Source organism: Sodiomyces alcalophilus (assembly GCF_042370955.1).
Source record: "Sodiomyces alcalophilus JCM 7366 unplaced genomic scaffold ACRALscaffold_6, whole genome shotgun sequence".
Taxonomy (NCBI): Eukaryota; Fungi; Ascomycota; class Sordariomycetes; order Glomerellales; family Plectosphaerellaceae; genus Sodiomyces; species Sodiomyces alcalophilus.
Genome location: NW_027263537.1, coordinates 299,863 through 325,709, shown reverse-complemented (window position 1 = coordinate 325,709; position 25,847 = coordinate 299,863). Strand labels below are relative to the sequence as shown.

General features: G+C 55.4%; 10 protein-coding genes across 10 annotated transcripts; 4 read left to right on the top strand and 6 right to left on the bottom strand.

Moving 5' to 3' along the window:
* Positions 1-121: 121 nt before the first annotated feature.
* Positions 122-2,096, top strand: ACRALDRAFT_1081204 (uncharacterized protein; the record flags this gene model as incomplete). Its single annotated transcript, XM_071019114.1, has 3 exons — positions 122-148; positions 245-260; positions 379-2,096. 3 exons carry the CDS (start codon positions 122-124, stop codon positions 2,094-2,096), a joined length of 1,761 nt encoding a protein of 586 aa, XP_070872994.1.
* On the bottom strand, positions 1,645-3,399 carry ACRALDRAFT_1062945 (uncharacterized protein; the record flags this gene model as incomplete). Its single annotated transcript, XM_071016697.1, has 6 exons — positions 3,171-3,399; positions 3,061-3,099; positions 2,948-2,981; positions 2,877-2,885; positions 2,667-2,767; positions 1,645-2,587 (listed from the first exon to the last, which is right to left on the bottom strand). Coding segments are annotated over exons 1-6 (340 nt in total), but the record flags the coding sequence as incomplete, so codon positions are not given.
* Positions 3,400-3,781: 382 nt separating this feature from the next.
* ACRALDRAFT_209438 (uncharacterized protein) lies at positions 3,782-5,016 on the top strand (the record flags this gene model as incomplete). Its single annotated transcript, XM_071022666.1, has 8 exons — positions 3,782-3,931; positions 3,995-4,108; positions 4,164-4,326; positions 4,395-4,461; positions 4,490-4,563; positions 4,662-4,877; positions 4,915-4,965; positions 5,006-5,016. 8 exons carry the CDS (start codon positions 3,782-3,784, stop codon positions 5,014-5,016), a joined length of 846 nt encoding a protein of 281 aa, XP_070872992.1.
* Positions 5,017-5,038: 22 nt separating this feature from the next.
* On the bottom strand, positions 5,039-8,972 carry ACRALDRAFT_1062944 (DNA-directed RNA polymerase II subunit RPB2; the record flags this gene model as incomplete). The annotated part of the gene is made up of 4 exons (XM_071016696.1): positions 5,039-5,201; positions 5,265-6,493; positions 6,582-7,482; positions 7,516-8,972. The coding sequence occupies 4 exons, from the start codon at positions 8,970-8,972 to the stop codon at positions 5,039-5,041; spliced, it is 3,750 nt and encodes a 1,249-aa protein (XP_070872991.1).
* Positions 8,973-9,485: 513 nt separating this feature from the next.
* On the bottom strand, positions 9,486-11,361 carry ACRALDRAFT_1062943 (uncharacterized protein). The gene has a single exon (XM_071016695.1). It carries the CDS (start codon positions 11,094-11,096, stop codon positions 9,615-9,617), a length of 1,482 nt encoding a protein of 493 aa, XP_070872990.1. The 5' UTR covers positions 11,097-11,361; the 3' UTR covers positions 9,486-9,614.
* A 1,007-nt stretch (positions 11,362-12,368) lies between these two features.
* ACRALDRAFT_2035998 (uncharacterized protein) lies at positions 12,369-14,906 on the top strand. The gene is made up of 5 exons (XM_071020791.1): positions 12,369-12,660; positions 12,744-12,831; positions 12,897-13,135; positions 13,221-13,934; positions 14,080-14,906. The coding sequence occupies exons 1-5, from the start codon at positions 12,607-12,609 to the stop codon at positions 14,482-14,484; spliced, it is 1,500 nt and encodes a 499-aa protein (XP_070872989.1). The 5' UTR covers positions 12,369-12,606; the 3' UTR covers positions 14,485-14,906.
* Positions 14,907-14,961: 55 nt separating this feature from the next.
* Positions 14,962-16,180, bottom strand: ACRALDRAFT_2028490 (uncharacterized protein; the record flags this gene model as incomplete). Its single annotated transcript, XM_071020531.1, has 2 exons — positions 14,962-15,353; positions 15,433-16,180. The coding sequence occupies 2 exons, from the start codon at positions 16,178-16,180 to the stop codon at positions 14,962-14,964; spliced, it is 1,140 nt and encodes a 379-aa protein (XP_070872988.1).
* A 2,719-nt stretch (positions 16,181-18,899) lies between these two features.
* On the bottom strand, positions 18,900-19,820 carry ACRALDRAFT_1062938 (uncharacterized protein). Its single transcript, XM_071016694.1, has 3 exons — positions 19,550-19,820; positions 19,446-19,495; positions 18,900-19,364 (listed from the first exon to the last, which is right to left on the bottom strand). Exons 1-3 carry the CDS (start codon positions 19,685-19,687, stop codon positions 19,358-19,360), a joined length of 195 nt encoding a protein of 64 aa, XP_070872987.1. The 5' UTR covers positions 19,688-19,820; the 3' UTR covers positions 18,900-19,357.
* A 154-nt stretch (positions 19,821-19,974) lies between these two features.
* On the top strand, positions 19,975-21,803 carry ACRALDRAFT_1075899 (uncharacterized protein). Its single transcript, XM_071018443.1, has 2 exons — positions 19,975-20,492; positions 20,595-21,803. Exons 1-2 carry the CDS (start codon positions 20,174-20,176, stop codon positions 21,074-21,076), a joined length of 801 nt encoding a protein of 266 aa, XP_070872986.1. The 5' UTR covers positions 19,975-20,173; the 3' UTR covers positions 21,077-21,803.
* Positions 21,804-22,781: 978 nt separating this feature from the next.
* Positions 22,782-25,629, bottom strand: ACRALDRAFT_2043080 (uncharacterized protein; the record flags this gene model as incomplete). Its single annotated transcript, XM_071021319.1, has 4 exons — positions 22,782-23,336; positions 23,394-24,756; positions 24,843-25,018; positions 25,129-25,629. The coding sequence occupies 4 exons, from the start codon at positions 25,627-25,629 to the stop codon at positions 22,782-22,784; spliced, it is 2,595 nt and encodes an 864-aa protein (XP_070872985.1).
* Between the last annotated feature and the right edge of the window lie 218 nt (positions 25,630-25,847).

Here is a 25,847-nt window from a genome sequence, read left to right as displayed (position 1 = left end):
TGATTTCTTTCTTGCTTTCTTTTCCTGTATAATTACTTCTGGGCTCCATGCCTATAGAGTGCTACGCTCGGCGCTCATCAATCCACCACTTGTCACTTCCTAGGACGACGGCGCATCAGACATGACGAGCATAGACGAGCTGTTCAAAGTAAGCCTTGTTTCTCCCACGTTAATACTGTTTCTTGTCATTCTAGACGACTGTCCAGAAGTCATGTCATGGACTAACACGGATCTGGCTGTGTAGAATGCCGGATCGTCCAGTAAGCGGAAGCTTGATGCAGTGCGCGATCCTAGTACGCGTCCCTAATCATAACAATTCTTCCTTCCGTTTCTACCCCTTTGACATGGACAGATCGACTGACGCTTATTTCTGCGCAGACGAGATATACAAGTCGGCCAAGCTGAGCGCAAACGATCGAAACAGTCGCCACGACCGCGTCGCAGACGAGAATGAAGACGACATGGAAGCCGGCCCCGCGCCTCCTCCCACCGACGAAGGCGATGGCGGCGATTACGGGCCGGAAGCTCCACCGGACGAAGATGACGAGGGCCGCTTCTTCGGCGGGGGCGTGTCAAAAGAAGAAGTCCAGGCTCTGGATTTTGTCGAAGCGCAGGGCGAAGATGCGGCCTTGCTTGTGGAGATGGATGCGGCATGGCTAAGGAAGACGGCTCTCTCCTTTGAGAAGCTCATCAACAAGAACGCGGAACTGCGCGCCAAGTACGAACAAGAACCGCAAAAGTTCATCACCAGCGAGGCTGACCTCGACGCCGCCATCAAGGAGCTGTCCATCCTCTCTGAACACACCGACCTGTGGCCCGAGCTGGTCAAACTCGGCACCGTCAACAGCCTGGTGGGGTTATTGGCCCACGACAACACGGACATTGCCATCACCACGATGCAGGTCATATCCGAACTGACCGACGACGACGTCGAATCAGCCGATGACGATTGGAACAAGCTGGTCGATGCCATGCTCGAAGCGGACCTCATCAGCCTTCTCGTGTCGAACCTTGGGCGGCTGGACGAGTCGGACGAGACGGACGCCGGCGGCGTCTACCACGCGCTTTCCGTAGTCGAGAACATCATGTCGCGGCCGGCCGTCGCCCAGTCGGTCGGCCTGGATGACGCACTGCTCCGGTGGCTTCTGGACCGCGTGCAGCGCAAAGAGGAAGGCACCATCGCTGGCGTGGCGCAGAACAGGCAATACTCGGCCGAGCTGCTGGCCATCATCTCGCAGGTCTCGACCTCGACGCGCCGCAAGCTGGTCGGGATGGACGTGATAGACGTGATGCTGCAGCTCGTCGCGCCGTACCGGAGGCGCGACCCGGAAAAGGGCGGCGTGGAGGAGGAGTACGTGCAGAACCTGTTTGAAGCGCTCGTCTCCCTCGTGGACGAGCCCGAGGGCAAGGCCAAGTTTGTCGAGGCCGAGGGCGTCGAGCTGTGCGTGCTGATGCTGCGCGACAGCGGGAGCAAGCTGAACAAGCTGCCGACCGTGCGGCTCCTGAACCATGCCGCCAGCGGCTTCTCGGCCACGCCTATCTGCCAGAAGCTGGTCGAGGCCGCCGGGCTCAAGCCCATCTTCAGCCTCTTCATGAAGAGGCACGACCACCGCGTCTACGTGGATCTGCTGCTCGGCCTCTTCTCGTGGATGTTGAAGCTGCTCCCCGCCGACTCGCCCGAGCGCATCCGGACGCAGGCCAAGTTCGTGGAGAAGGAGTATCAAAAGACGGTACAGTTGGTTTCCATCCGGCGGAGATTCGACGAGGCCGTCAACGAGGCCGAGGCCGAGTCTAGGAGGAGACGAGAGCGGATGGATGACTCGGAGAGGGAAGAAATGACCGAGGAGGACTATTTGCTTCTGGACAAGATCGACGCGGGTCTATATACACTACAGCACGTCGACACCATCTTGGCCTGGCTGGCGGCCGAGGATAGGGGTTGCAGGGGGAAGATCCGGGACCTCCTGGCCGAGCAGGGCAAGTCGCTAGACGACATCAAGGCGACGCTCAAGGCACAGCTGGACAGAATCAGCCCGGAGGGGCCAGATTCAAAAGAATGGAAGGAGATGCTCGACGCGCTTATCCATGCTATCTAACACGAGTTGACGAGTCGGGGTTGGGTTTTTTATCTCGGGTATTCTGGGGAGACAATAGTTCATCTTTTTACAGCGCGTTTTTGGCCGGAGCTGTAACGTGTATCAAACCATATCGGTCGGCGGGACAGCGGAGATTCGGTGGCTCCCCGTGTTGATTCAAACGGCGCACAGGATCACTCGTAGCAAGGTCCAGCCCTATTGCATAAATACTGAATAGAAATAACGAAAAGAACTGAATAATAGGCCATCTAAATCTGAACGGATGAGCTCTGCATGACCGATATAGTCCCGCGCAGTCTCTGACTGCACCTCCCTTCACGTCCTTGGTCTTACGCAGCCGACGGCGGCACAGGCTTGACATCAAACACGGCTTTGAGTAGGTCATTGGTGACCTTTTCTTGGCTCTTCTCACCAGCGGCCCTGATCTCCTTAATCCTGATTTCGGCCTCCTTGTTGGCCTCGTCCTCGGCTTGCTTGTTTCCTGCGGAATGCTGCGGACAGCGTGTTGCGTCAGTTTCGAGCGAGTGCGACAGTGGTTATGTGGCTATGTGTCATAGGGGTTTCGCATACCTGGGCCTCGAATTTTCTGAACTCCTCCTCCTTGGCCTTGCGATAGTCTTCAATCTCCTTCTTGGCCTCGTCGCGAGCCTCCCTGACTCGCTTGGTGCGGACTGGAGAGAAATACGTGTCAGAATGTCGGGGGTTTCGTCAAGGTACGGTTGGAGTGGTGTCATCAGGTAGTGGTCCGTTGGGAGGGATCGTTGGTGGATAGCGACCTACATTCTCGAGCTAGATAAGGGGCATTTATGTTAGCGAGAAAGTCACTATGAGGTTACAGCGGGCGATGATACCTTTCTGGACGATCTTGGAGGCTTCCCTCTCTGCCTATACATCACGTTAGGAGACTCGGTCTAGAGGGGGAATAAGGTGGTTTGTTTGGGCATCGTAGGAGAGTTCGACGTACGTCCAGCAAAGTCTGGATACCTGCAGAATTTTGGGCAGACTACAATAAATAGGGGCAAGGTCAGCTCTCTGTAATGCCGTCGAGCTATATGGTTGGGGCATGAAGATTACCATGGTGATGGTACTGGTGGAGGCGTAAATGGACGGTCTTCAGGAGAGCTCCTTTGGCCCTAGGATACGGAAATGAGCTGTCGCTCCTCTCGTATAGCCGTGCTTTTGTAGCGTGTCGCGTGTATAGGACCTGGTCGAGGAATGATGCTGGTCGGAGGTGGACGAGATGCGAGTTGGATCGATTAGACAACAGCGCAAGCAACTCGCTGGACGTGGTGAAGGTATGTATGTACGTACCTTGGCGGAGCTGGAGACCAGAATGTCACATGGGGGGTCACGTCAGCCTAGGTACTTAGCTACTTACCAACGCGGGATATAGGTATGCAGGTATTGAGGCGCCTCTAATGCATGATGGTGGGGTCCCGAAGATCGGGTAACAAAAGACCGAAATGCCTTTTTTTCCCCTGGTCCAAAGCTACCCGGGTACATAATAAGGTCATTGTGCATTTTCCACTTATCAATGGCTCAATGACAACGTCGAAGCTCCTCGGTCGCCCATCCAACGTTCTCCAATCTCCTCCAACCTAACATCCCAAGCGTAAACGTCGACGATCTAGCAAAAGTCAATTAGAACAAGCCCCCCGGCTCCCACCGAGTCCGCCCTTCATACAATGTCCCGTAGAGCCAAGCTCACCTTCGCGGGGACCTCCCTCTTCGCCATAGGCACCGTCGCCATTGTCCATTTCCAGCAGAAGATGGAGCAACATGCATGTCCCTTTCCTTTCCTTTTGACCCCCGGCCAATTGAATCCTTCGTCTTCTGTCCCCTCGTTCTATCGCCTAGGCGTGTCCCACCACCGCTGACCATGGGGACAAATTCCATAGGCCATGCACCAAGGCGTCGTCCGCGATCTGGAGCAACAGCGCATCAAGCGCGAACGCCAGATCGACTTTGAAATGCAGCGCGCCCTCGAGGAAGAGTATAAGAAGGAGCAGACGGTCAGAGATACTACGGCGGAAGGGCCGCAAGGGCCGGGTGTGGCAAGTCCCGCAGCACCAGCAGCAGGATCGGGATCAGGGTCAGGGTCAGAAACACCAACAGGGACATAACATCGAGACTGCCGTGGAGGAAATACCGTCGTCCGCCTGCAGACTCTCCAGCTTACCGAGCGCATCCGACAACGAAGCCGCTTACGAATACCTATTCTACTTTCCTCGTCCCATCACATTGGGACCTAGGACGCCGAACTGGCCACCATATGCAATGGATGGCTGGCGAACATAGAATTCGCCAAACATGATACCCAGACAGGCCTTGGGATCATTGCAGCTCTTCGTAGCGAAAAGCTACTGTCAACTCCTCTCATAATAATCCAATAGCACCCAATCGAAGTGCAAAGAGAAAGAACCCAAGGGTTCGTTGAAGCGTTATTGTTGCGAGTTTGAACGACTTGGTCCGACTCTACCTAAGACTTGTCTTGAGTGGAAGAGAGCGTTCTAGTTCTTATCCTTAGTCCCCTTCGTCAAGTATGACTGACATAATGATTGCAAGACCAAGACCAAGGCATAAGAATTCGCTATGCCGGGTCCCATGTCTCCATCATTCTTCTACTTGGCGACAACTGCTGGTATACATGTGTGATTATGAACGGAAAAGAACCAGGCTGGAGTTGCCCGTCTCCCGTTCTGTCACTTTTCCCGTCCGAACACTTCTTCTCCTTCGCATCGTCTTCTGATATCTTCCTGGCTATTAACCGGACGCCGCTCTGTAAATGCAAAGGTCCCCCTTATCCGTTCATTCCCAGTCTCCAATAAAAGAAAGGTCGCCGGTCTCTTTGGCTCGCATTGCCTGCGCTGTGACCACGCCTGGCCCAATGAAGCCACGGCGGACGCCAGTGCTGTGGTAGATTTGGTGGCACAACGACTGGATCAGCGAATGCTCACACCCGACCGGTCGGTGAACAGCCTAGCCGCAATGTTCATCGACTGAAGCTCCTGGAATAGGAGCTTGGCCGCGTACGGGATATGGACCTGTGCAATCTTGGTCTTGTTTTTGCAAGGCCGGCACTCGAATGATTGCTTGGACAAGTTTCTGCAAGACATGTGTTAGTATATATGACCCATTTCGGAGGTGAAAAACGGGGTGACCACTTACGCGATGGGTGTCATCAACCCGCAAATTTCGCAAACGTGAACGCGGAACGCGTCCGAGACCTCGAAAAGTCTCTCTTTGAGGAACGCAGCCGCACCATGCGCAATCATACAATCGCGCTCCATCTCTCCGAACCGGAGACCACCGTCACGCGCACGACCCTCCACCGGCTGTCTCGTCATGATCTGCACCGGACCGCGCGCACGAGCATGGATTTTGTCGTCGACCATGTGGCGCAGGCGCTGGTAGTACGTCGGTCCCAAGAAGATCTGCGCCCGTAGCTTCTTGCCCGTATGGCCGTTGTACATAATCTCGAACCCACGAGACTGGTAGCCCTGGTCGCGAAGCAACTGTGACACCGAATCGACAGTGACGTCGGTGAACGGCGTCGAGTCGCCCTCCATGCCCTTCAGCGTCGAGACCTTGCTGAGAAGACACTCGATCAAGTGAGCAATGGTCATACGCGACGGGATGGCGTGCGGGTTGATGATGACGTCGGGCACAATGCCCTCCGCTGTGAACGGCATGTCCTCCTGGCTGTACGTCACGCCAATGGTACCTTTCTGTCCGTGACGGGAAGCAAACTTGTCGCCAATCTGCGGTATCTTGGTTGTCCGGACCCGCACCTTTACGTATCGCAGACCGTCCTGGTTCGTTGTCAGAACGACCGAGTCCACAATGCCGCTCTCGGTGCTCCGCAGTGGCGTCGACGCATCCCGCTTGACGTGCTGAGACGTGCGCTGGCCCAACTCTTGGTTGTCGGGGTTGATGGGCGAAGTCTTGCCGATAATGATGTCCTCGCCAGAAACACGGACGCCGGGCGCAACGATGCCGTCATCGTCGAGTTTGTCGTACGTGCCATGCTTGAGACGCAGCGTGTCGTTCCTAAACGGCTTCTCAAATTGCTCGACGAGGTTGATACCCACGCGCTTCTCGCAATCCGTGTAGGAACGGAAGAACAAGCTGCGGAAGAGGCCACGATCGATACTGCTCTGGTTCATAATGATCGAGTCTTCCTGGTTGTAACCCGAATAACACGCAATAGCGACGATGGAGTTCTGACCCGCAGGAAGCTCGCGGAACTTGAGGAACTCCATAGATCTGGTCGTAGCCAGGGGCTTTTGCGGGTAGTACAAGATATTGGCCATTGTATCCATTCTTCGGGAGTAATTCGTGAGGAAGGCGCCCATAGCTTGCTTGCCCATGGCCGATTGGTAAGTGTTACGAGGGGACTAAGGGTGCCCAGTTAGCTTGCTGTTGTGACGTACGTGTACGACGTCGTTCTCCGGGGAATTCTCTTAGGGATCAAATAAAACATACCTGATTGTGATCCGGGAAGGGAATGATGCTGGCGCAAATGCCCAGGATCATACTGGGATGGATCTCGCAGTGGGTGTACATGTGCGTCGTCCTCGCGATCTTGGTCCGCAGACGGCTGTTGGGACCGTCGCCCAAGTCCTCCTCAATCTCGTGGCCTGCCTTGCGCAGCCGGTAAAGCTCTAAATCTTCCGGCGTCATACAGATCATGGCTGTCTCTTCTTCCTCCGCGTCGAGGTACTCGATGATGCCGCTGTGCGCCAACGTCTGCCAGGTGATCTTCTGCGACGGGTCATCGGGCGGGTTCTCCTGCTGCTCTCGCATCTCGTTGACCAGGGATTTCTGCAGGACGAGGGCGCCCTGGGGCACGGTGCCGTGGGGGCTTTGCTCGACGACGAACACCGGCCGCATGACACGCCCGGCGTCCGAGAAGATCTTGAACTCGCGATCTCTGATGTCGCGGACCAGGGAAACCTCGTGGGAAATGACATTGCGTCGACGGGTGCCCTGGACGTCAGGCACGAGCACTCTCGGGTCCTGATGGACACCGACCCAGACACCGTTCAGGAACACCTTTGTCGCGTTCGGATACCTGAGCGGTTCGTACTCCTCCAACACCTCCATACCCCGCTGTATCATGTAGTCGATGATGGGTTCTGCGGGTGTACCGACACTGACGGAGCACATAAGAGACAGGTTCTTGACGAGACCGCAGGCCTGCCCTTCTGGCGTCTCGGCAGGACACACCAGGCCCCAGTGGGTGTTGTGCAACTGCCGCGGTTTCGCGAGTTTGCCGTCTCGCCCGATGGGGGTGTTCGTGCGCCGCAAGTGGGAAAGCGTGGACGCGAATGTGTACCGGTTGAGCACCTGGGACACGCCGGCCGTAGAGCTCATGGCCTTCTTCTGGTCTCCCCAATTGCCCGTGGCAAGCGAGTACTTGAGGCCGTTGGACAGAGTCTGCGGCTTGATGCCAAGTGTCAGGCTGAACTGTCTGTTCGACTCGACGCATCGCTTGAGATAACCAGACAGCTCCTGGTTCATGCGACGGACGATGTTGCGGAACAGCTTGGCCAGGAGAGGACCTGCTAGATCCAAGCGCTTCTTGCCAAAGTGATCCCGGTCGTCCGTGTCGCGTCTCCCCAAGGCGCATTGAAGCAGCTTGTGTGTCATGTACCCTAGGAAGAAGGCCTTCCTGGTCTCACTGCCCTCGCTCTGTGAAATGTGCGGCAACGTCTCCTTCTGCAGAATATCCCTTGCACTCCGCACGCGCTTTTCCCTCGTCATGGTGTGATTGGCATTGCCTCGCTTTCCGATCCAGTCGAGTGCGACGTTTCGGTCTTGCACGATGAAGGCTTCCTCTATACAGGGCCGGAGCATTTCGAGCATCTGCGTGTCGTTTCTGTCATAGCAGATGTGATTCAGAATGTCCTCGTCGGAAACGATGCCCAATGCACGGAAGACAATGCCGATGGGAATGTCGACTTTGACGTAGGGTAGAGTACAGTGGATGGTCTGGCCGATGCTGCCCCTGGAAAACCCGCCCTTGCCGTGAAGCTTGAGCATCAGGCTTGAAATAAGGCGAGACCCCTTCTCAAGAGCGCTGCGAATCTCGGCGGTATACGAGTAAGGGCTGGGCTGGGCCTTCTTGAACACCTGGACGATGTTGGCGGCCGACCGTTCCTGTGCGATGAGGACCTTTTCGCTACCGTTGATGATGAAGTAGCCGCCTTGATCGTAAGGGCACTCGTTGAGCACGAAGAGATCATTTTCGCTTTCACGGCTGAGGTGACAGATCTTGGACTTGACCATGATGGGCAGTCGACCGATGAAGATCATGTCTTTCATATCCTCAGGCTTATCTTTATCGACGGTAGGGTCGTCGCCAGTCTCCTCTTCTTCCCACTCTAAGCGAGTTGGGTGTTCGCCAGTCCTGGCCATCTCATCTTGTTGTTCCTCGTCCAGTTCGTTGAGCGGGATCTGATTTTCGACGGCGATGGAGACTTTCTTGGTTATCCGAACGTAGAGGGGACTCGCGTAGGTAAGGTTTCGGTCGCGGCACTCGTAGGGAAGAAGCGTAGAGACCTTTCCGTCAGCCTCGGTGATGGATGGCCGCGAGACCATGACGGTGCCGAATTTGACCTCATATCGTCGGAGGGCAACCACCCTATCGTCATCGGACGCTGGATTCGGCTGGTCGAGTGTAATTTGCGAGTATTCATCGATGAGTTCTTGGACGGTCGAGGTGGTAAACTCGTCGAAGGAATCGACCTGTTGCGACACCAGACCCTTGGACTCGAAAAAAGAGGCGATTACAGTCCAGCAATCTTCGGGGGTGATGGTATTGTCGTCCTCCTCGTAGGCATCGTAGTCGTATTCATCGTATTCCATCGCCATGATGTTCAGTCGCCCGCTGTTCAACGACCAGTTGAGGGTTGAGGTTTAGGCAAGAAGAGGATCGTGGATAGGATCGTGAAGAGTTGCTCCCAGGCGATTAGGTGGCGAGGTAACCAGGGCGATTATAAATCACCGGTTCCGGGGGGGCGTGCCTCGTATTAATTCAGATCGCATTCACAGAAGAAAGAAAGAAAAAAGTCAGCTCGAAGAAAGGAAACGATCGAATATTGTAGGACGCGAATACTATGTTGGTGGCTAATAGATATGAGAGTTGTTGGGCAAGCCGATGGAGAAAGGCTCGAGGTGTTGGGAGGTGTTGGATTTTCAGCCTCGAGCAACGCGATCAGCTGGAGAGTTGAATCAAGAGCCTGTTACGGTCGCTGATGTAAGCAGAATTTATAAAGTGGGTCTCTGAAGCATTTCGCCACTTTAGCGCTCGAACATCGCGATATCACGTGACTTTGATTCTTCATTACCGCTTTGAACGGTCGCACTCGGTCAAGACGACAATCACACAGGCAGAATGTGTAGATAATATCTTGTTTCTATCAATAGACCAAAAAGAGTGAGAAAAGAAGTTCTATCCAGATCCGTAACGTATGAAAACAGGTAATTTGTCCGAGCTCGAAAGAGCGGGGGGTATCAATAACTGCAAATGCCGCCGACATCTTCGTCCATGGTCCAGGTGCCAGCCAGACCACCCACTTCCACCTCTTCAACAGCCGGGCCCTGATCAGGTTTGCCCAGAAAGAAGTCGTTCTTGCCCTCCGACCTGTTCGTGCGGCTCATGAACCGCCGCGTCCATTCCTCGACAGCCGGCTCTCCTGTCTCGTCTCGCGCCTGCTTAAGGAACGGGATCAGAGCGGTGCCTCCTGTGCCCTTCAACTTCTTCTGCCTGTCCCCTGGGGTGGCCAGTTTGCGCGATGAGGAGGCCAAGTCGAGGCGCCGACGCGTGGCCTCGGGGCTCCTGGATCGGCTCCGGGCGCGCACCTCACGGGACGGGAGGATGATGTACCGGGTGACGATGGCGATGTGCTTGTCCCGGAAGGCACTCAGCATGGCGAGGCAGGCATCGTAGGCCAGGCTGAGCTGGCGGTCGTGGGAGTGGGCCTCGACGTACTCGCGAATGTTGGCGACAGCCGAGACGTCTCCCAGGAAGCGGGCATGCGGGCCAGGCATGTACCGGCGCATGTCCTTGATGAAGTTGTGCCGCGGGACGGAGGCGCGGCCTTCGCGGTCCGACTCGGGCTGCGAGTCCCGTTTCTCGCCGGTGGGCCGGTGTTCGATGCCGAGGACGACGTCGAAGAATTGGATGATACTGCTCTGGGCATTGCTCCCGCCGCTATACAGGCGGTAGTCTTCCTCTCCTGAGCCGTTGTCGTAGTTGACGCCGCGGGGCAAGCCGGCTTCGGCCATGTTCTTGCTTCCAGCCAGGAAAGGCCGGATACGGTTGTAGAAGACAGTGGGGTCGCAATTCTCATGCATGCGCTGCAGAATGCCGGTCAAGTCAGTCAGACGCTCGGCGAAGCCACGCAGGCAACGAGCAACGGCGGCAGAGTCTCCCTCACGGGCGGCGGCGATGGCCGTCAGCATAAGGGGGATGATGGGGGCACCTCGAGCCTCGATGGCGACGGAAATGAGATAAAACCACGACTCATCGAGAGAACCGGTGAAGGTGTTCAAGGTGGCAATGTTCTCCATGTTGTCGATGCCTTCGTCGACAAAGAGGGGCTTGAAATTCCAGAGGCATAGGGCCGCGTAGGTGGCGACGGGGGGAACCTCGAGGTGTGCCGAGATGGCGAGAAGTGGGACGGTGATGGGCGGCGGGAGCTGATCCGAGGGTTGATCACCACCCCAGATGTAGCCATGGGCCATGAAACACAAGAGCGAGTAGGCTCGGCGCCATTCTGCGTCATGTTCCAAGCCAGTGGTGGACAGGATGGGCAGCCGGTCAACTACACCCCTGAGGCGTCCGCTCAGAATGAGGGCCTGTAGGTTGGCGGCCACGGCCTCCCATTTGTTGTAGTAGGGGTCGGGGAGCCGGGTCAGAGGCAAGACATCCGGTAGAAAGCCATGGGTGGGCGAGATGCCGTAGTCGGAGAGGACGGGAATAGGAGGCAACATGTCCTAAGAGGGCTTTTGCCTTTGACCGTGGGAGGCGATGTAGGAGGGAAGAGAAGAGTAGAGAGATGTGATGAGACGATTGAGACCTGACGCAAGGAGTACCCAGGAATCTAAGCTGGAATACTCCTCAGCCGTGCGAGAGCTCAAGAAGGACAAAGCATGCGATGACCGAGATGGTAGGATGTCGAGTGATTCGTTCCGTGAGAGAAAATTCGACAGTGATGAAACGACCTGAGAGTGTAAGGGATACTTGGATGGGGGGAGCTTTCGAGATGAGAAGGATAGTTGAGTGATATTATATTATAGACTATAAATATTATAATTTATATCCCTCAGGTGTGCCTGGATAAAGCCGACTCTTTCCCCTCCTTTGTCTTTTGTCGTTCGAGAAGTTGTCTGAGGAAAAGCTTTAATAATCCGACTACGGAGTGGCGCATTCAGAAATTTCCGGTCTGTCATGGAAGTCGCGGGTATCTACATCCCATAGCGGTCACGGGAATATTAGGAACAAAAAAGCCAGCAAAACAGTCTCATCCGATGACAAAAATCCCCAAGCCGGTACGTTCTTTTAGAAAACTGTTCAAAAAGACCTATTCGTACCTATAACATGTTTCCTCTCAGGATGGAAATAAATACAAATACAGATCAGAGAGAGTAGCGCTAATAATTTTATCAAGTCCGCGGCGTACTTAGTACATGTACGATGTAAGGTAGACCTAAGAGGTACTTCGTATGGCGCGTGGGAGACGCTAGTCTCCAATGTTTCTTTTCACAAAGTCACTTTATAGGCGCAACCTACACTGCAGTGGCTCGGCAAACTTCAGGGCGTATCATGGTGGCGACGGATTGATAATAAACTCTGACGGAATTTTTACTACACGTTGTGAGCCTCTCAAGATCACCGCGCTTTTTAGCCTCATTGCCTTAACCATAAAAATTGTCAAGTAGGCATTCGAGAAGAGACCTGTTCCGGTGCGCGGACCGGGTCCGGTGTAAGATCGGAAGACCACGGAACAGGTCGAAACGCTTTATCAGCAGCTCTCGGGGGGTAGTTCTCGGCGAATAAGTGGCCAATCGGTGCCCCGCAGAGAACTAAAGCGCGTATAGGGATAATATGTACCTAAACACCTTATAGTATACAATGAGAAACACGCAGTAATCGAGTAGAGGTCGTCTTCTGATACGCACCTATCCGGGCATGATGTAATCGTAACAGGGGGAAGGCCGAAGCACTTGTGTGCCGAGTTTCGACCAGGTCAGAGCTAAGGCTCAGAGCTATCAACAGATCGACATTAGCCTTGAACCTGCACTCCAACCCGAAACGAAACCGAAGAGACATATCGCCGACAGGAGCCATATCGCTCAGGTTGCACGGGTCCCGTCACCCATTGGCCAATACGCGCCGGCGCACCAGGAACTACAACCCCTTCCAAGTCGACGATGACTTCGTAACACACCCGCGAACGCCATCCAGTACCTCGTCCCACGCCTATCCTGCACTCTGTCGACCATGCCTCCCGTCCAGCAGCATGTCCTCAACTGGCTTTACAGCGTTCTCACAAGCGTACGTTTCTTATACCTACTTGTTTCCCCAAGTTCCCATCGCTATCAACCCGCAAGCTTACCCAGTCCGTATGACTCCCACAGGAATACCACGATGTGAACCGAACGTACAACGACGTCGCCCAAGCACTGTCGCAGTACTCCTCTCTATCTCCTCGTACCGATGTCCACAGTAAGGGCAAACACCCATCTCTCTAGGATATTCTCATCGCAAACTGAAGTCCTGTCCCCGTCTAGCATTCGACAATGGCACCTCGGCCCTCCTCCTTCACCTCTCCGGCACCTTGCCAGTCGTCTTCAGGGGCGCAACCTATCGTTTCCCCATCTCTATATGTGTGCCTTACGCCTACCCAAGGGAGGCACCGTTGGTCTATGTGACTCCCACTGAAACCATGATGGTGAGACCTGGTCAACATGTCGACCCTCAGGGCCAGGTTTATCATCCTTATCTGGCGGGGTGGTCGACGTTCTGGGATGTAAGTCTTGCATTTCTACTCCCTCCTCCTCCTCATCCTCCTCCCCACTAGGAATATTAACCCGTGGCTTACACACCGATGCTAGAAATCTACCATCCTCGACTTTCTTGCCATTCTTCGAGACGTCTTCGCCAAGGAACCCCCCGTCGTCGCTCGACAGCCCGCGCGCCCATCCGACTCCCCAGCTCAGCACCCTTCTTCTCAACCCACACCACCACCCGTACCCCCTCCTCCGCCCCCCGAGCTCGCGGGTCGTCCAGTGAGCCGGACTAGCCAGGCGCATATCCAGACTCCTCCTGCTCAGTCAGGTCCGCCGCCTCCGCCTCCAAAGCAGACCGGGTATACGCCACCCCGCCAGCCGTCACCCCCGAGCAGGAGCACACCTGCCACCGGTCCACCTCTGCCTCCGCTGCCACCAGGAATCGCGAGATCCGACAATCGAGATGTATCCAGCCCTCCACAGCCCGCCAGACCTGCGGCTCAGACACCCTCCCGATACGAGTCTGCTTCCCCCTTACCCCCACACCCTCACCAGCCGTCACCGCCCCAGCTACCGCCGCAGCAACACCCTCCGGCATTCCAATATCAGCATCCCCACCCTGCCGGTCAGCCACCAGCTCATATTGACCACCCTTCTTCTCATCAACAGCTTCCCCTTACACAGCCCTCACCATTCCCTCACCAGGGCCCCGGTGGCCCGCCGCCTGGTTGGCAGCCTGCGGAGTCTCTGCCACAGGCACAGTCAGCGGCACAGCAGCCTAAACCGAAATCACCGCCACTGAATCTGCTCGACGAACCGGTCTCCCTCAACATCCAGTCCCCGTCCGAGCTCCCCGGCCCTCCGATCCCCCCCAATCCCGAGAAGGATGCCCTGCTCCGCCAGATCGAACAGACCCTCCACGCCTACCGCCAACGCGATCTCGAGCAGGACCAGGCCACCATAGCCGGGCCTCGAAGCCCAGCACGCCGCCATGCTCGCCGCCAAGGAGAAAATGGAGGCCGAGCTGGCCTCCCTCGATCAGCTCTCGGCCCTCCTGACCTCCAACACAAACATCCTGCACGACGCTCTCCACAAGGCCGACGCGGTCATCGAGGGATCCCGAAACCAGCGACCTCCCAACATTGACGAACTCCTCGTCGCCCCCACCGTCGTCGCCAATCAGCTCTACACCGTCGTCGCCGAGGAACGGGCGATCGGCGACACAATCTTCGTCCTCGGTCGCGCCGTGGAGCGCGGCCGCCTGACCCCCGCCGTGTTTGCAAAGACCACTCGCTCTCTCGCCCGCGAATGGTATCTGAAGAAGGCACTGGCTCGTAAGATTGCCAGAGGGATGGGTTTAACAGTGTAGGGAGGGGGACAGTTGGACCGAATGGGACAGGTTACTCAAGAGAAGTATACCGTACGTCGTCGACGCAGCGCATTTCTACGGGTTGGCCTTCCATTTCATACTGCAATTTTTAATGGTCGATGAATGCCAACAAGCCCTGAGCCGAGGCCGTACGTGGCTGATATGAAAGAAACTAAAGCTAAGCCTGCTCGGCAGCAAGAAGAGAGAAAATGAGGGAGAGGGAGAGCCCCTGGGTAACAGAGACCAATGCCGAGAAGAATAACCGTTGCCGTTCCCAAAGAAGGAAAAAAAGGCTGTGCTTAAAGAACATGGAAGGAATAAAGGAAACCTAACACGCCGTTGCTATGCTGAGATGACTTTGTCTCTGATTTGTTCTTCCCACCCATGAGCCTCGCATATTCCAAACGAAACCACCAGTAGGTTAGAATTCGCCGTCTACACCCACGAAGCAGGTTGGACACGCCGGGAGGCGAGCTCCTAGATCCTCTCTTCCCGTCGGTCAAACTGGCGGTTGATCCGCACGCCGCCTTTTTCGGCAGCGCTGCTTTCCTCTTCGTCAATCTCAAGCAGCTCTACATCAATTGGGTCGACAATGTCCCGCGATCGAGTCGCTTCGACCCGTGAGGTCACGGTGCTGGGGACGAATGTGCTGTCGGTGGGGTTGGTACCGGTTTGCGAGCCAAACTTCAACGGCGTGATGGAATTTCCGGTGCCGGTATTGTCGCGAGCGAGGTCGTAAGCGGACGACGGAACGGAGGCTCGCTGGGCGATGAGGGTGCCGAGGGGCAGGAAGATCATGACAGATGTGTAGGTGACAGAGCCGGCTCCAAACTCTCGCCAGGTGCCCCATTGAAGACCGGCAAAGACGACTGGGGGTTTTGCCGAGGATATCATTAGTTTTGGAAGAAATGGGAGATACGGGACAAAAGGTGGAAAAGAGAGACGAACCTGGGATGATCATGAGTAGCCCATTGGTGATGACAAGGACTTCCATCGGAGTCAGCCCTCGTCTCGACGGCAGAACCCTCCTGTGGACAATGAGATGGGTGACCAGCTTGATGTTGAAGAGGGCACAGTAGTAGAAGATGGAGACGGTGGCGATGGTAGACGAGGCAAAGCCCGCCCAGATGAGTCGTTCCCAGAAGACGTCCAGCATGGCCACGATCTGGACAGTGCCCACGAGGAGGCGAAAGGCGATGGCGAGCAGGGAGATGAACCCTGAAAGGGCGGCGAAGAACCACTTCCAAAGGTCGGGTAGGAGATTGACCACGGCCCACGCCTGCATGCCCAGGGCGACCTGGACGGAGATGAAGAAGAGAAAGGAGATGACCTCGGTGGCGATGCTGGTGTGGATGTCACTGGGGTTGATGGTAGAGTAATCGAGGGCCCAGAACGAGTAGAACTCGGTCCAGTCGCTGGTGAAATAGGCGGCGAGGAGGGTCATGCGGATGGTGGCGAGAACCAAGCCGACGATGTGCACCCACTGTGAGGCCTTGGCGAGCCTGGTGGTCGGGGTCATGCAGACGATGACGAGGAGCATGATGAAGCTGGCCCCTAGCTGAGAGGCATAGTTGATAGAGGTGGCCAGGTTCTCGCGAAAGAGAATATTCACGTCTGGTACAGAAACGGGGATCTCTGTGACGCCGTCTGCTGCGAGCAGAATGAAGGTCTGCGCTCTAGGGTCGAAGGGGGCCATGGCGAAGCGTATAATGAGAACCCTCGCTGCGAGAAAGAACTAGGTAGAGAAGCCGGTCGAGTCTGCTACCGAGAAATGAACTTGTCGGCTCGTAGATACGCCTGAATGGAATGGCGCGGTCTTGATAGTAACTGGTTCCCTGTGCGACAGTCTTGGACGGGGTGACGGCTGGATGTTGAGCCTCAGAGCACACGTCGTGCCACCCTTAAAAATCAGAAAAAGGGTATAGACTGATCTGGCACCGAAACTGGAAAAAGAAGGACGAGAATGAAGTTTTTGACGGAGAATGTGAAGATTAAGATGGGAAGGAGAAAACGAGACGCCAGGCCAGAGATATGAGACTTGGTCCGGTCTGCACGAGTCTCGACGAAGTGTGAAGGGACAAAGGTTAGTTATGTGCAGCTCAGCTGGCAGATATAAGTGAAGAGGATGAAGTAGGTGAAGCTTCTATGGGAAGCATCGTCAGTATACGAAGAAGGCGAGAGGCGAGAGGGCTAGAGGCCATTGTGAGAAGATTTAGCAACCGGCGAGGTGACAGGTGAGCAGTCGGAGTTTGGAAGAGAATAGGATATAGAAGAATGGTAACGTTTCCGTTGGCCTCCAGGTGGGAAAGAAGAAAATAGAAAATAGAAAATAGACATAGGCGGCCAGATAGGCGGTGATATTGTTCGGCGGGACAGCTTGATATTGTTCTTCGTGCGAAGGTCAGAGGTCGTTAGTATTGTTCGACGAAAACGGGCAAGCTCCGTTCGGGAGCCGGGTTTGGGGGCGGATCAGGAGGCCGGGTGATTGGCGCTTCCCCCGCGATCAGACGTGCCGAAGTGGGAAGAGCTTAAAACCGCAGCCCTATGGGCAGCAGGGGCAGTCAGTGTAAGTCGAGCAGAGGCTACAGGGGAGATGGCCCTGGAAACGCTTGACGACTTGTGAGTTGTGACGCATCAACCGCCAACTTGTTCTGCAACGTAGGCAATCAGCGACAGGGGACGGTGTGACGGACGGCTCGAGGGCACAGCGAGGATTATGTGTGAACCAGGGAAGGCTGCTCATTACGATACGATACGAAGACCAAGGTCAACCGGCACCGCATCGATGAGAAGCATCTCGGGTATGAAGCCGTTCGCCGCGGCGGGTATGTTGCGTAACGCTCCAATGCCGTACGTTGTATGCCGTCCGTCTGTGCTGATGCCGTGCGACACCCGCTTCGTGCCATGAAAACGTACTGTTGGGATAGCGACCGGTGGGGTGTCTTCGGCAGATGGCAAGCAAATGAAAGGATGCTAACGATAGCTGCCGAACACATGGGCCATTTCTGCGAAGAAAGCTCGCGCCAGCTCTTGGACCCATAGACTACCGGGGCACCTTGGGTGGACGACTAGGTCAAGGGCCCGGCCCCGTTGTCCGTAATCTACGATAGCGGCGCGGAAGAAACCGAATCGATCCCAAGAACAGCCGTCGCGATTCCGAGGGCGGGCAATGCATCTCAACTCGGCCCCTTCGACCCTGTTGTTGCATCCTAGAAAATCAGCCATTGGATCATCACCACCATCATCTCCATCATCATCATCATCCTCAAAGACTTGGGCGGATAATATGTGACGGAATCTTCCGGCCAGAACAATCGTAAGGGACGCTTAGCATTGTTGTTGCGCACATCTCAAAGCTGACACCGGCAGAATTGACGAGTCTCCAAAGCACGAATGTGAGAAGTGGGTGACTGAAGATGAGAGGAAAACATTGCCGAAAACATTGCCAAAACTCCCAACGGAAAGTGATGTTATGGCCCACGGCAGCATCGCTGCACATGATATGCATGCAGTGTGACTTGACTGCAAAGCCTCTGAGCTCTTCCATCAAGAATGGCGAGTCTCGACGAGGGGTTGGTAGGAGATGATGGTGATGAGACACGCTGGTCGACGCAATCTGTGCATTCCAGTGGCATTGCCGGCGTATTATTGGTTCGTTGGTACGAATCAGTCCCAGGTACCGTACAACGTATGTACTTCGTATGTATCTGACCCAGGCCTGGACAAACACGCCGACAAGACCAGGCAGTAAACCAAAGTACCTCTTGTACGTGACTAGGTACCTACCTATTTTACCTTCTCTCGGGACGGCGGAGTCGGCTGAAGTAGAAGGTACCTGTAATCAGTCAGTCGGGCCTCTAGGCTCTCGTCATTGGGATCAGTCTTATCATTCGACACGACTCCAGCCCTCGGAGCCCATCTCTAGATGCCGCTGGGATAATTCTGAAGACCTGTGCTGTTCACTGCTGCTGGCTTGAAGTGAATCCGAGTCCCATGGCAACGAACGGCGTCGGCTGTTGACTCTGCGCTGTTCATCCGCAGTGATGGCGTTGCTTGCCGTCCCGTTCCGTGTCTTGTGTTTCTCTGCCAGACTGCGGCTACGCGAGAAAACTTCTTCCATTACTCTCCATAACACCGAATCCATAAACTTCTGATGAGCAGCTTTCCCATTTTATCACGGTCGGAGCAGAGCCCATGTCTCGTCATCTCCTTGGTACTCGGGCCGTTTCGGCTACCTATGACAGGAAAAAATGTCGGTGCAGTACGATGGTGACAGTCACGCACGCAGCGGGCCTAGAGCGCTTCAGCTGACCCATTCTCTCCCCCGAGGCACGGTAGTATGATGACCCAGTGGCAATGGATTCAGGGCTTCGATGTGAGTGCAACATCTCCCTCATCACGTATCCAGGAAGAGTCGCCGCTTTGTCATGCAATAGCATGGGGCATATGACAAAAGCTGTGGTCGACGTGTGAGAATGTGCGCACTGGACTATATTGACAACACACGCCTGATGGGCCGCCCAATCACCTGCCATCTGGGTAACTGCAAGCTGCCCTCACGGTCAAGGAGGGATTTGCGGCTCACAGATATGGTTCAAGCGTCTCCTACACATCATGCCTGTCAACCAAAAACGAAGCGCGCTCCGGTGAGCATGGTCAAAAGTTGGGAAGTCTAGTCATTATAATCCGGTATCTGCTGTGCGGACACAATATTCCCTCGCCCCCATGAATGCGATTCCTTTTCAGATCCGAAGAAGCTCGGCGGGGCCCAGTCGTATCCCCTTCCCCATGTCCTAATATACAGGCGGCATAACGCGGCAAAAGGCATCGAGTTGTACAAGGCGTGGAATGTATTGGCTTCGAGAAGAACAAATTACTGTCTGCAAAGTTGTCGTCGCATGGTCAGCTGTCTCCGGGCATGGAGACGGGGACGCGCTTTTCACGGCGGGAGGAACACATACGGAGGAAGGAGGAACTCTCCCCAAGAGCTGGCGAGGAAGGCGACGGAAGCCTGCAAAGCTGGTTAGCACGTAAAATGAAGCTACCAAGAAGACGGAAGACGTACACCGAAGATTGCGATGCTGCGAACGATGGAGGCGTTCTCCGGGGAGGTCAGGGCATCGTAGGTCGAGGCAATGGCGCCCTTGGGCTGGCGGTGCCTGGAAGACCCGGACCTTTCGACGAGAATTCTCTTGGGGGCCATTGTGATGAAGTCGTCGTGGGGAGTTGGCGATTTAATGTGATTATTTCGTCGTGGGTGAATGCGGATATACGAGTTGGGAGTTATGGATGGATTGTGACGAGGAGGATTCTTGAAATTTTTGGAGGAACGTCACGAATTAGCCACAACTACTACATGTCAAGCCACACGGACAAGCCTGGTGAGTATAGTGTGTAATAATAGAAAACTGTACACACACACGGTGGATCCACTTGTCCTGTGGTCATCATCAAGTCACGTCACTTCAGCCCCGCGTCGACAAACGTCAACAACGTAAGGTGCTTTGGCGGCCGAAACCGAGCTCACTTGACGACTTCCCCCAAAACATCTACGGAATAATATATATAATGCTTCCTTTTTAAGCCGGAACAAGCGGCTGAGCCGCAACCAAATCAGAGACACATTCACACTTGCTCCATTTCATCGGCCCAACACCCTCAACGCTTTACAGCGCCCGGGGGAGCCAAGATGGCTGATGCTCGACGATCCCCGGGCCCGGGCGGCTTCCTGCCCCAAGAGTCGATACCATCACCAGCCCCCAGCAATGCATCCAGCCGGTCAGCAGTTTTGCTTCCCCATCCCCGAAAGCGAGCACTGCTCTCCGGTTCGAACAAGGAGGACCTCGTGCGCCGCTACGTCGAAGAGCAAATGGCCATCGTATCACGTCGCTACGTGAAGAAGTACAGCGAGCCCACGCCCGGGGATGACATTGTCGGCTACGAAAGCATGAGCGAAGTCTGCAAGGACATACACAAGATTATCGATGTTCTTTGGCTCTCAGGCACCCGTAAGCCACTCTCACTGGGCACCATGTCAACCCCTTTTTTCCTCGGCTCGTCCTTGCGTCTTGGATGATTACCCATCTAACTACCTTATGACAAACCTCCAGCCAGCCTACAGATCCCTTTCCTGCTCAACATAGCCAGCGACCTCACCAAATACGTCGTCTCCTTCCCGCCAGCGCCGCGCGCCACCTTTTCCGTACTGCGCAAGCTGGACCACTGCTTCGCCAGCCTATTAGACGGGGAGGACGTGGAGACGAGGGAGACCCTCCCTGGGTTCGAGAACGGGTTGCGCGCCGGGATGACCACGACCGACATGGTGCGGTGCCGCAGCTCCGTTGAGCAGACCCGCGTGCTCATGGTCGAGGTGCTCAGCTCCGCCGAGGATGCGGAGGACGAGTCCTACGAGCCGCAGACCGAAACCGACACCGACGCCCCAAACGACGCCGCGGTATGGACGGAGGACGATAGCCGGCTGTACATGGACGTGGCACGCGTCTACGAAAAGACGCTGGTTCAGCTGGGCGAGCGGCTGGGAGATGTCTTTGGTGCCACACCTGCCCAGACAACACAGACGGCACCAGCGTAGGGTTGTTCATCAAGATACCGGTGGATGCAGACAGTTTCGAACCTCGGTTTTCGAGTAACGCAATGTGCTTTTCTCCTTTCCGACCGCATCTCCGTCTTGGATTGATTTCACAGCAAACCACATCGTGGTTTCTCTTCATATCTGCCCGAATCTGCAAGTTGATCTCCGTTGGACGAGTGGTACGGAAAACTAGCGCACTGTAATTTACTTTCATGAGGTGTCGACAGACTGGAATTTGTTCCATGGACAACAAAATAAGCCTCTACGCGGTATCCCATTCGCTATTACACGAGCTCACGATGTTGCCCGGAAAGCCCAGATGTCTGTTTCTATACTGAGCGGTTCTGGCCAGGGGATGTCGACTCTATTCTGTGCAGGACAAAATGACATGCCGATGAATTGTCTTCTTCGAACGCGAAGCTTCTCGGCCACGCTTAGCATTACGTTCTATCAAAAAAGTCCTCTTCTTCTCATCGATCCTAAAATCGAATCCTGGGTAGGAAACCAACTTAGCCACCTGCAAACAAACTCTCATTTGACTTGATTGTGCGAGTTCTCACACCTTCTGCCATTAATTTCTCATGCCCTGCCGTCTATACACGCGCGGCTATTCGGTCCCGGACTGGATCATGAATATACCATGTTTGACCAGCAGAATATTCATTCTGTACCCTAATAGCCGGCCAGGTAAAATGTACGTGCCGGAGGATGGCAAATATCATTCAAGATGGGACGTGACGGAGGCCCGGTGGGCACTCGTAGGATTATTGAACGGATGAGATTGGTGGTAGTGCATGCTAAATACGCGACAGCAACGGAACCGCGGCTGACAATCATGAGCCTCATACTCCAAGTTGAACGTCTTGATCTTCCATTAGACTCCAAGCTCAACACCACGCAACGCCGTAGTAATCTGACAGGACCATTGATACGTGGAAATACCGATATGAAGAGAGCTGCTCAAAGAGAGAAAGGCAAAACAGGCAGAAAGAAAAAGAGCAAAGGAAAAAGAAACCCCAATCTCTCTCACCCAACCTCATCTGCGGCACTCTAACAAATACAAAAGCTGGTCCCCTACGAGCAACGTCCCCACCGCTGCTCGCCGTCTCTTTCCCCTCGACAAACGTTTTGAATCCTCGTTCTTTTTTGCATATGCCTTCTTATGATCAGGCACTTCGAAGCAACTTCAGTCTGGGAGAACTCATATGCCCATATCATTCCAAAACAATGCATCCTCCTGTCATGCGCGGCGTGTGATTGCAATTAAGCCATATCGCCCGTAAAAGTTGACTTGGTCCAAAGTGCCAAAGAGCAAACGAAAGGAATGCAAGTCACGGAACTCCACACCACAGCCGCATCTTGACAAAGGTGATGTAGGCGCCAGCCCAAGTGCGTGGAATCGGCTAACACCACACCTTTGTGCTTGCCAACACGTCGCGAAAAGCAGGTTAATATGATGTACCAGCCTGGTGCTCAAATTGTGCTTAAGCAAATGACAAGGCAAATATGCGCTCAGCCCCCTGAAAGCAAGTCGCAATGCCTGTCCGTATGCTGAAGCAGCACCGCTAGCCCGAGCCGGTGTAAGCCATTGGTGTAGTGAGACGAGCGGAGTAGCATCATCGCCCACGTCGGTGTCAGGGAGTTGTGGGTTAAATATCGATGATGAGGCCCGTCAGGCCCTCGCAGACGTTGGAGTCCACTGTACTCAGTCTGCGCTTATTTCCCCGGTTCCTTCCATCCCAAACGATCCCGCGTTGAAATCGAATCCCTGGTTGTCTCCGTCCTCGTGAAGGAATGAATCAAAGTCGAAATCATTCAGGACGTCATTAGATACCAGCGGATTGGCAAAGTCCATCCCGCTGAAGCTCATCATATCCGCCGAGTTGTCAATGCCAAAGGCGCCATTTTGCGCGTCCGGTTGCGCCTGGGCAGGGACGTTGGTCGCTGGAGCAGCAGGCTGTCCGCCTGCTCCCTGCCCGTTAGGCGCGGTGGCGCCGCCAGCCGCTCCGGCATTGCCACCGGCTCCGCCGCCAGGAGCAGCCCCAGCAGCACCTCCAGTGTTGCCGGCCCCGGAAGTGCCAGCGGGACCACCCCCGGCCGAGGCACCCTGGTTTTGACCCTGCTTGTTGAAACCTGGAGCGTTGGCGTTGACAGGCGTCATAGGCGTGGCCGGTGTCGGGGGTTCGCCGTCTTGGGTATTGTCTCCTGCAGGAGTAGCTCCGGAGTTCAGGTTCGGATTGGCCTTTTTCTGTGTCGCAGCCTATTAGAAAAACGTCAGTCAACGTCATCGGCTTGAAATGATGCAACCAAAACTCACCTTATTCTTGGCACCCTTGGTGTCCTTCTTCTTGGGCGCTGCTTTGTTCGCTTGCGAGGGGGTGGGCGGCGCGGCAGGCTGTTGCGGTGAGGAAGTACTGGTCCGGTTGGCGTTGGCCGGGCCAGGCGCCGAAGGCGGGGGCATGGCACGCTGTTGAGGAGTACCCTGAACGCCAGGACCTTGGGGAACCATTTGTCCGTTGGGGCCTTGCTGCCACTGCACAGGGGGGTTACCAGCCTGCTGCTGCTGTTGCTGCTGCTGCTGTTGTTGTTGTGCCTGTTGCTGTTGCTGCTGCTGCTGCCTGGCAGCCATCATCTGTTGCGGGTTCATCTGACCGTTGAAGGGCTGCTGGCCAGGATGGGAGCCAGGCGGACGCATGCCGTTCATGTGGGGATTCGGGACCATATTGCCGCCCACGTTCTGCATATCCTTGTTGAAGAAGTTGGGCGCCATGTTCGGGTCCATAGTGTTGGGCATGAAATTCATGGGGTTCGGCGAGCCGCGCGACTGGGCTCCCTCAGCCAGCGGCGACGGAATCCCGGCGTTGTTCATCTGCGGAGTAACCCGCTTCATCTGGTCGGCCGGGTTCGGGGAGGCGCCGGCTCTGGCGCCCTGGGGCGACGTCTCTGGGAAGGCTTGACCGTTCGGGCCGGGCGGGGCTCCCGGACCGCCGGGTCCTCCTGGGCCATCACCCCGAGGAACGCCGCCCATGCTGTCCTGTTCCTGACGGGCCATCAGGAGTCGCTTCTTATTCTGTTGTTCAAGAAGCATTAGCTGCATTTGATAGTCTTGCAGAGCGTGGTTACTTCCACCGCCGGCTTGGGGACCGCCAGGACCGGGTCGCATGCCACCCGGTCCCATTTCCCCAGGATTGTAGTATGCCGTCAGTTGTTCGGGGTTCTGCGGCAGCATGGGCGAACCCTGACCCTGAGGACCAGGGGCATTAGGCATGGGCTTGTTCGGCATCTGGTTGGCCTGCTGCTGATGCAAGTTGGCAGCGTAGGTGGCAATGGACTTTGCCTGAACAGCAGGTGGTTGGTTGGAGAAGGTGCTGAACTGCTGAGGGGTCAGCTGTGCTGGGTTAATACCGTTCGTGAGAAGCATCTGCGTGGCTTGGGCTGCATTGGGAGCATTCCCCACCTGCTGCTGGCCTGGCATGCCCTGCTGCGGTCGACCGTTCGGCATCATCCCAGGCTGGTTTGGATTGAAGGGAGCGCCGTCCAGACGAGGCCGCTTGGATGGGGAGGGGGCATTTTCAGACGATCCAGGTGACGCCGGGCGCTGGCGGTTTCCATCCATGTCCGACGGGTCTCTCTGCATCTGGTTCTGCTTGGCCTGGTGCAGCATCTGCATGGCTTGGGGACTGTAGACGCGAAAACGGAAGAATCGGGTTAGATACTGTTGACAGATACGAAAGACCCCGGGCAGATATCAGGTGAAATGACTTACTTATTCTGGTTGTTAGCCATGGCAGTCCTTGCAAGATTGCCTTGCTTCATGTTCATCCCCATGCCACCAGCTTGCATACTCCTCATCATGTGAGTCTGGTATTGCTGTGGGGTGAGGCCATCCGGACGCATTTGCCGCAACATCTCCTGCTGGTTCTGGCGGAGACGTGATTGATGCTGCAAACTATGTCAGTAACTGGCAAAGACTTTTGCATGGAAAAGGGGAAAACGAGCAGTAGAATAAGACGCGACATAGGGGCCTCCAAACAAGGGAAATATCTTCTTACCTGGGTGTGACTAACGTACTGTGCAACAGGACCGTTGCCACCCTTGGCGCGTTGCGCATGGAAAATGTCCCAGAACAAGCAGAACCATTCGTAGAGAAAGGATGTCTCGGAAGCAGGCATCGGCAGCTTGGGAGCAGGCAGGTCATCGGGGAGTTTGGAATCCATGTCGTCTTTGTTGTCCGTGTCCATGGCGTCGTCGCCGAGACCATTTCCCATCAAATTCCCATTCTCATCGCGGCGGCGGTTGGGGCCCTCCTTGAGGACATTAACCTGCTGGTCGCTACTGAGCAACGACCGCGCACAGTCGAACATATTGTTGCGGATAAAATATTCGTAGATGTATGTATTGAGAAGAGTCCGCTGGCTTTCGGTGGGCATTTGGGGCTGCCGAGGACCGGGAAGGCCGGCTTGGGGACCGACGGCCCCATTATTCATCATGGGCATGGGGGCGCCGACGGGGCCGCCCATCGCGTTCATGTTGGACATGTTCGGGTTGTTCATAGCTGGCCGTGATGCAGACGATTGTCTGCCCGGCTGAGCTTAGTGTCGATGGCGGGCGACGAGATGGGATGGCGAGAAAGTTCGAAAGTCGTAAGCGTCGAGGGGTTCGTTGATGGACGGTATCGTTTCGTTGTTTTGATTGCGACACCAAATGCGATACCAGATGTAGTAAAGGGGGCGAAGATGGAATAGGAAGGGGCGGGGGGGGCGGAGAGAGA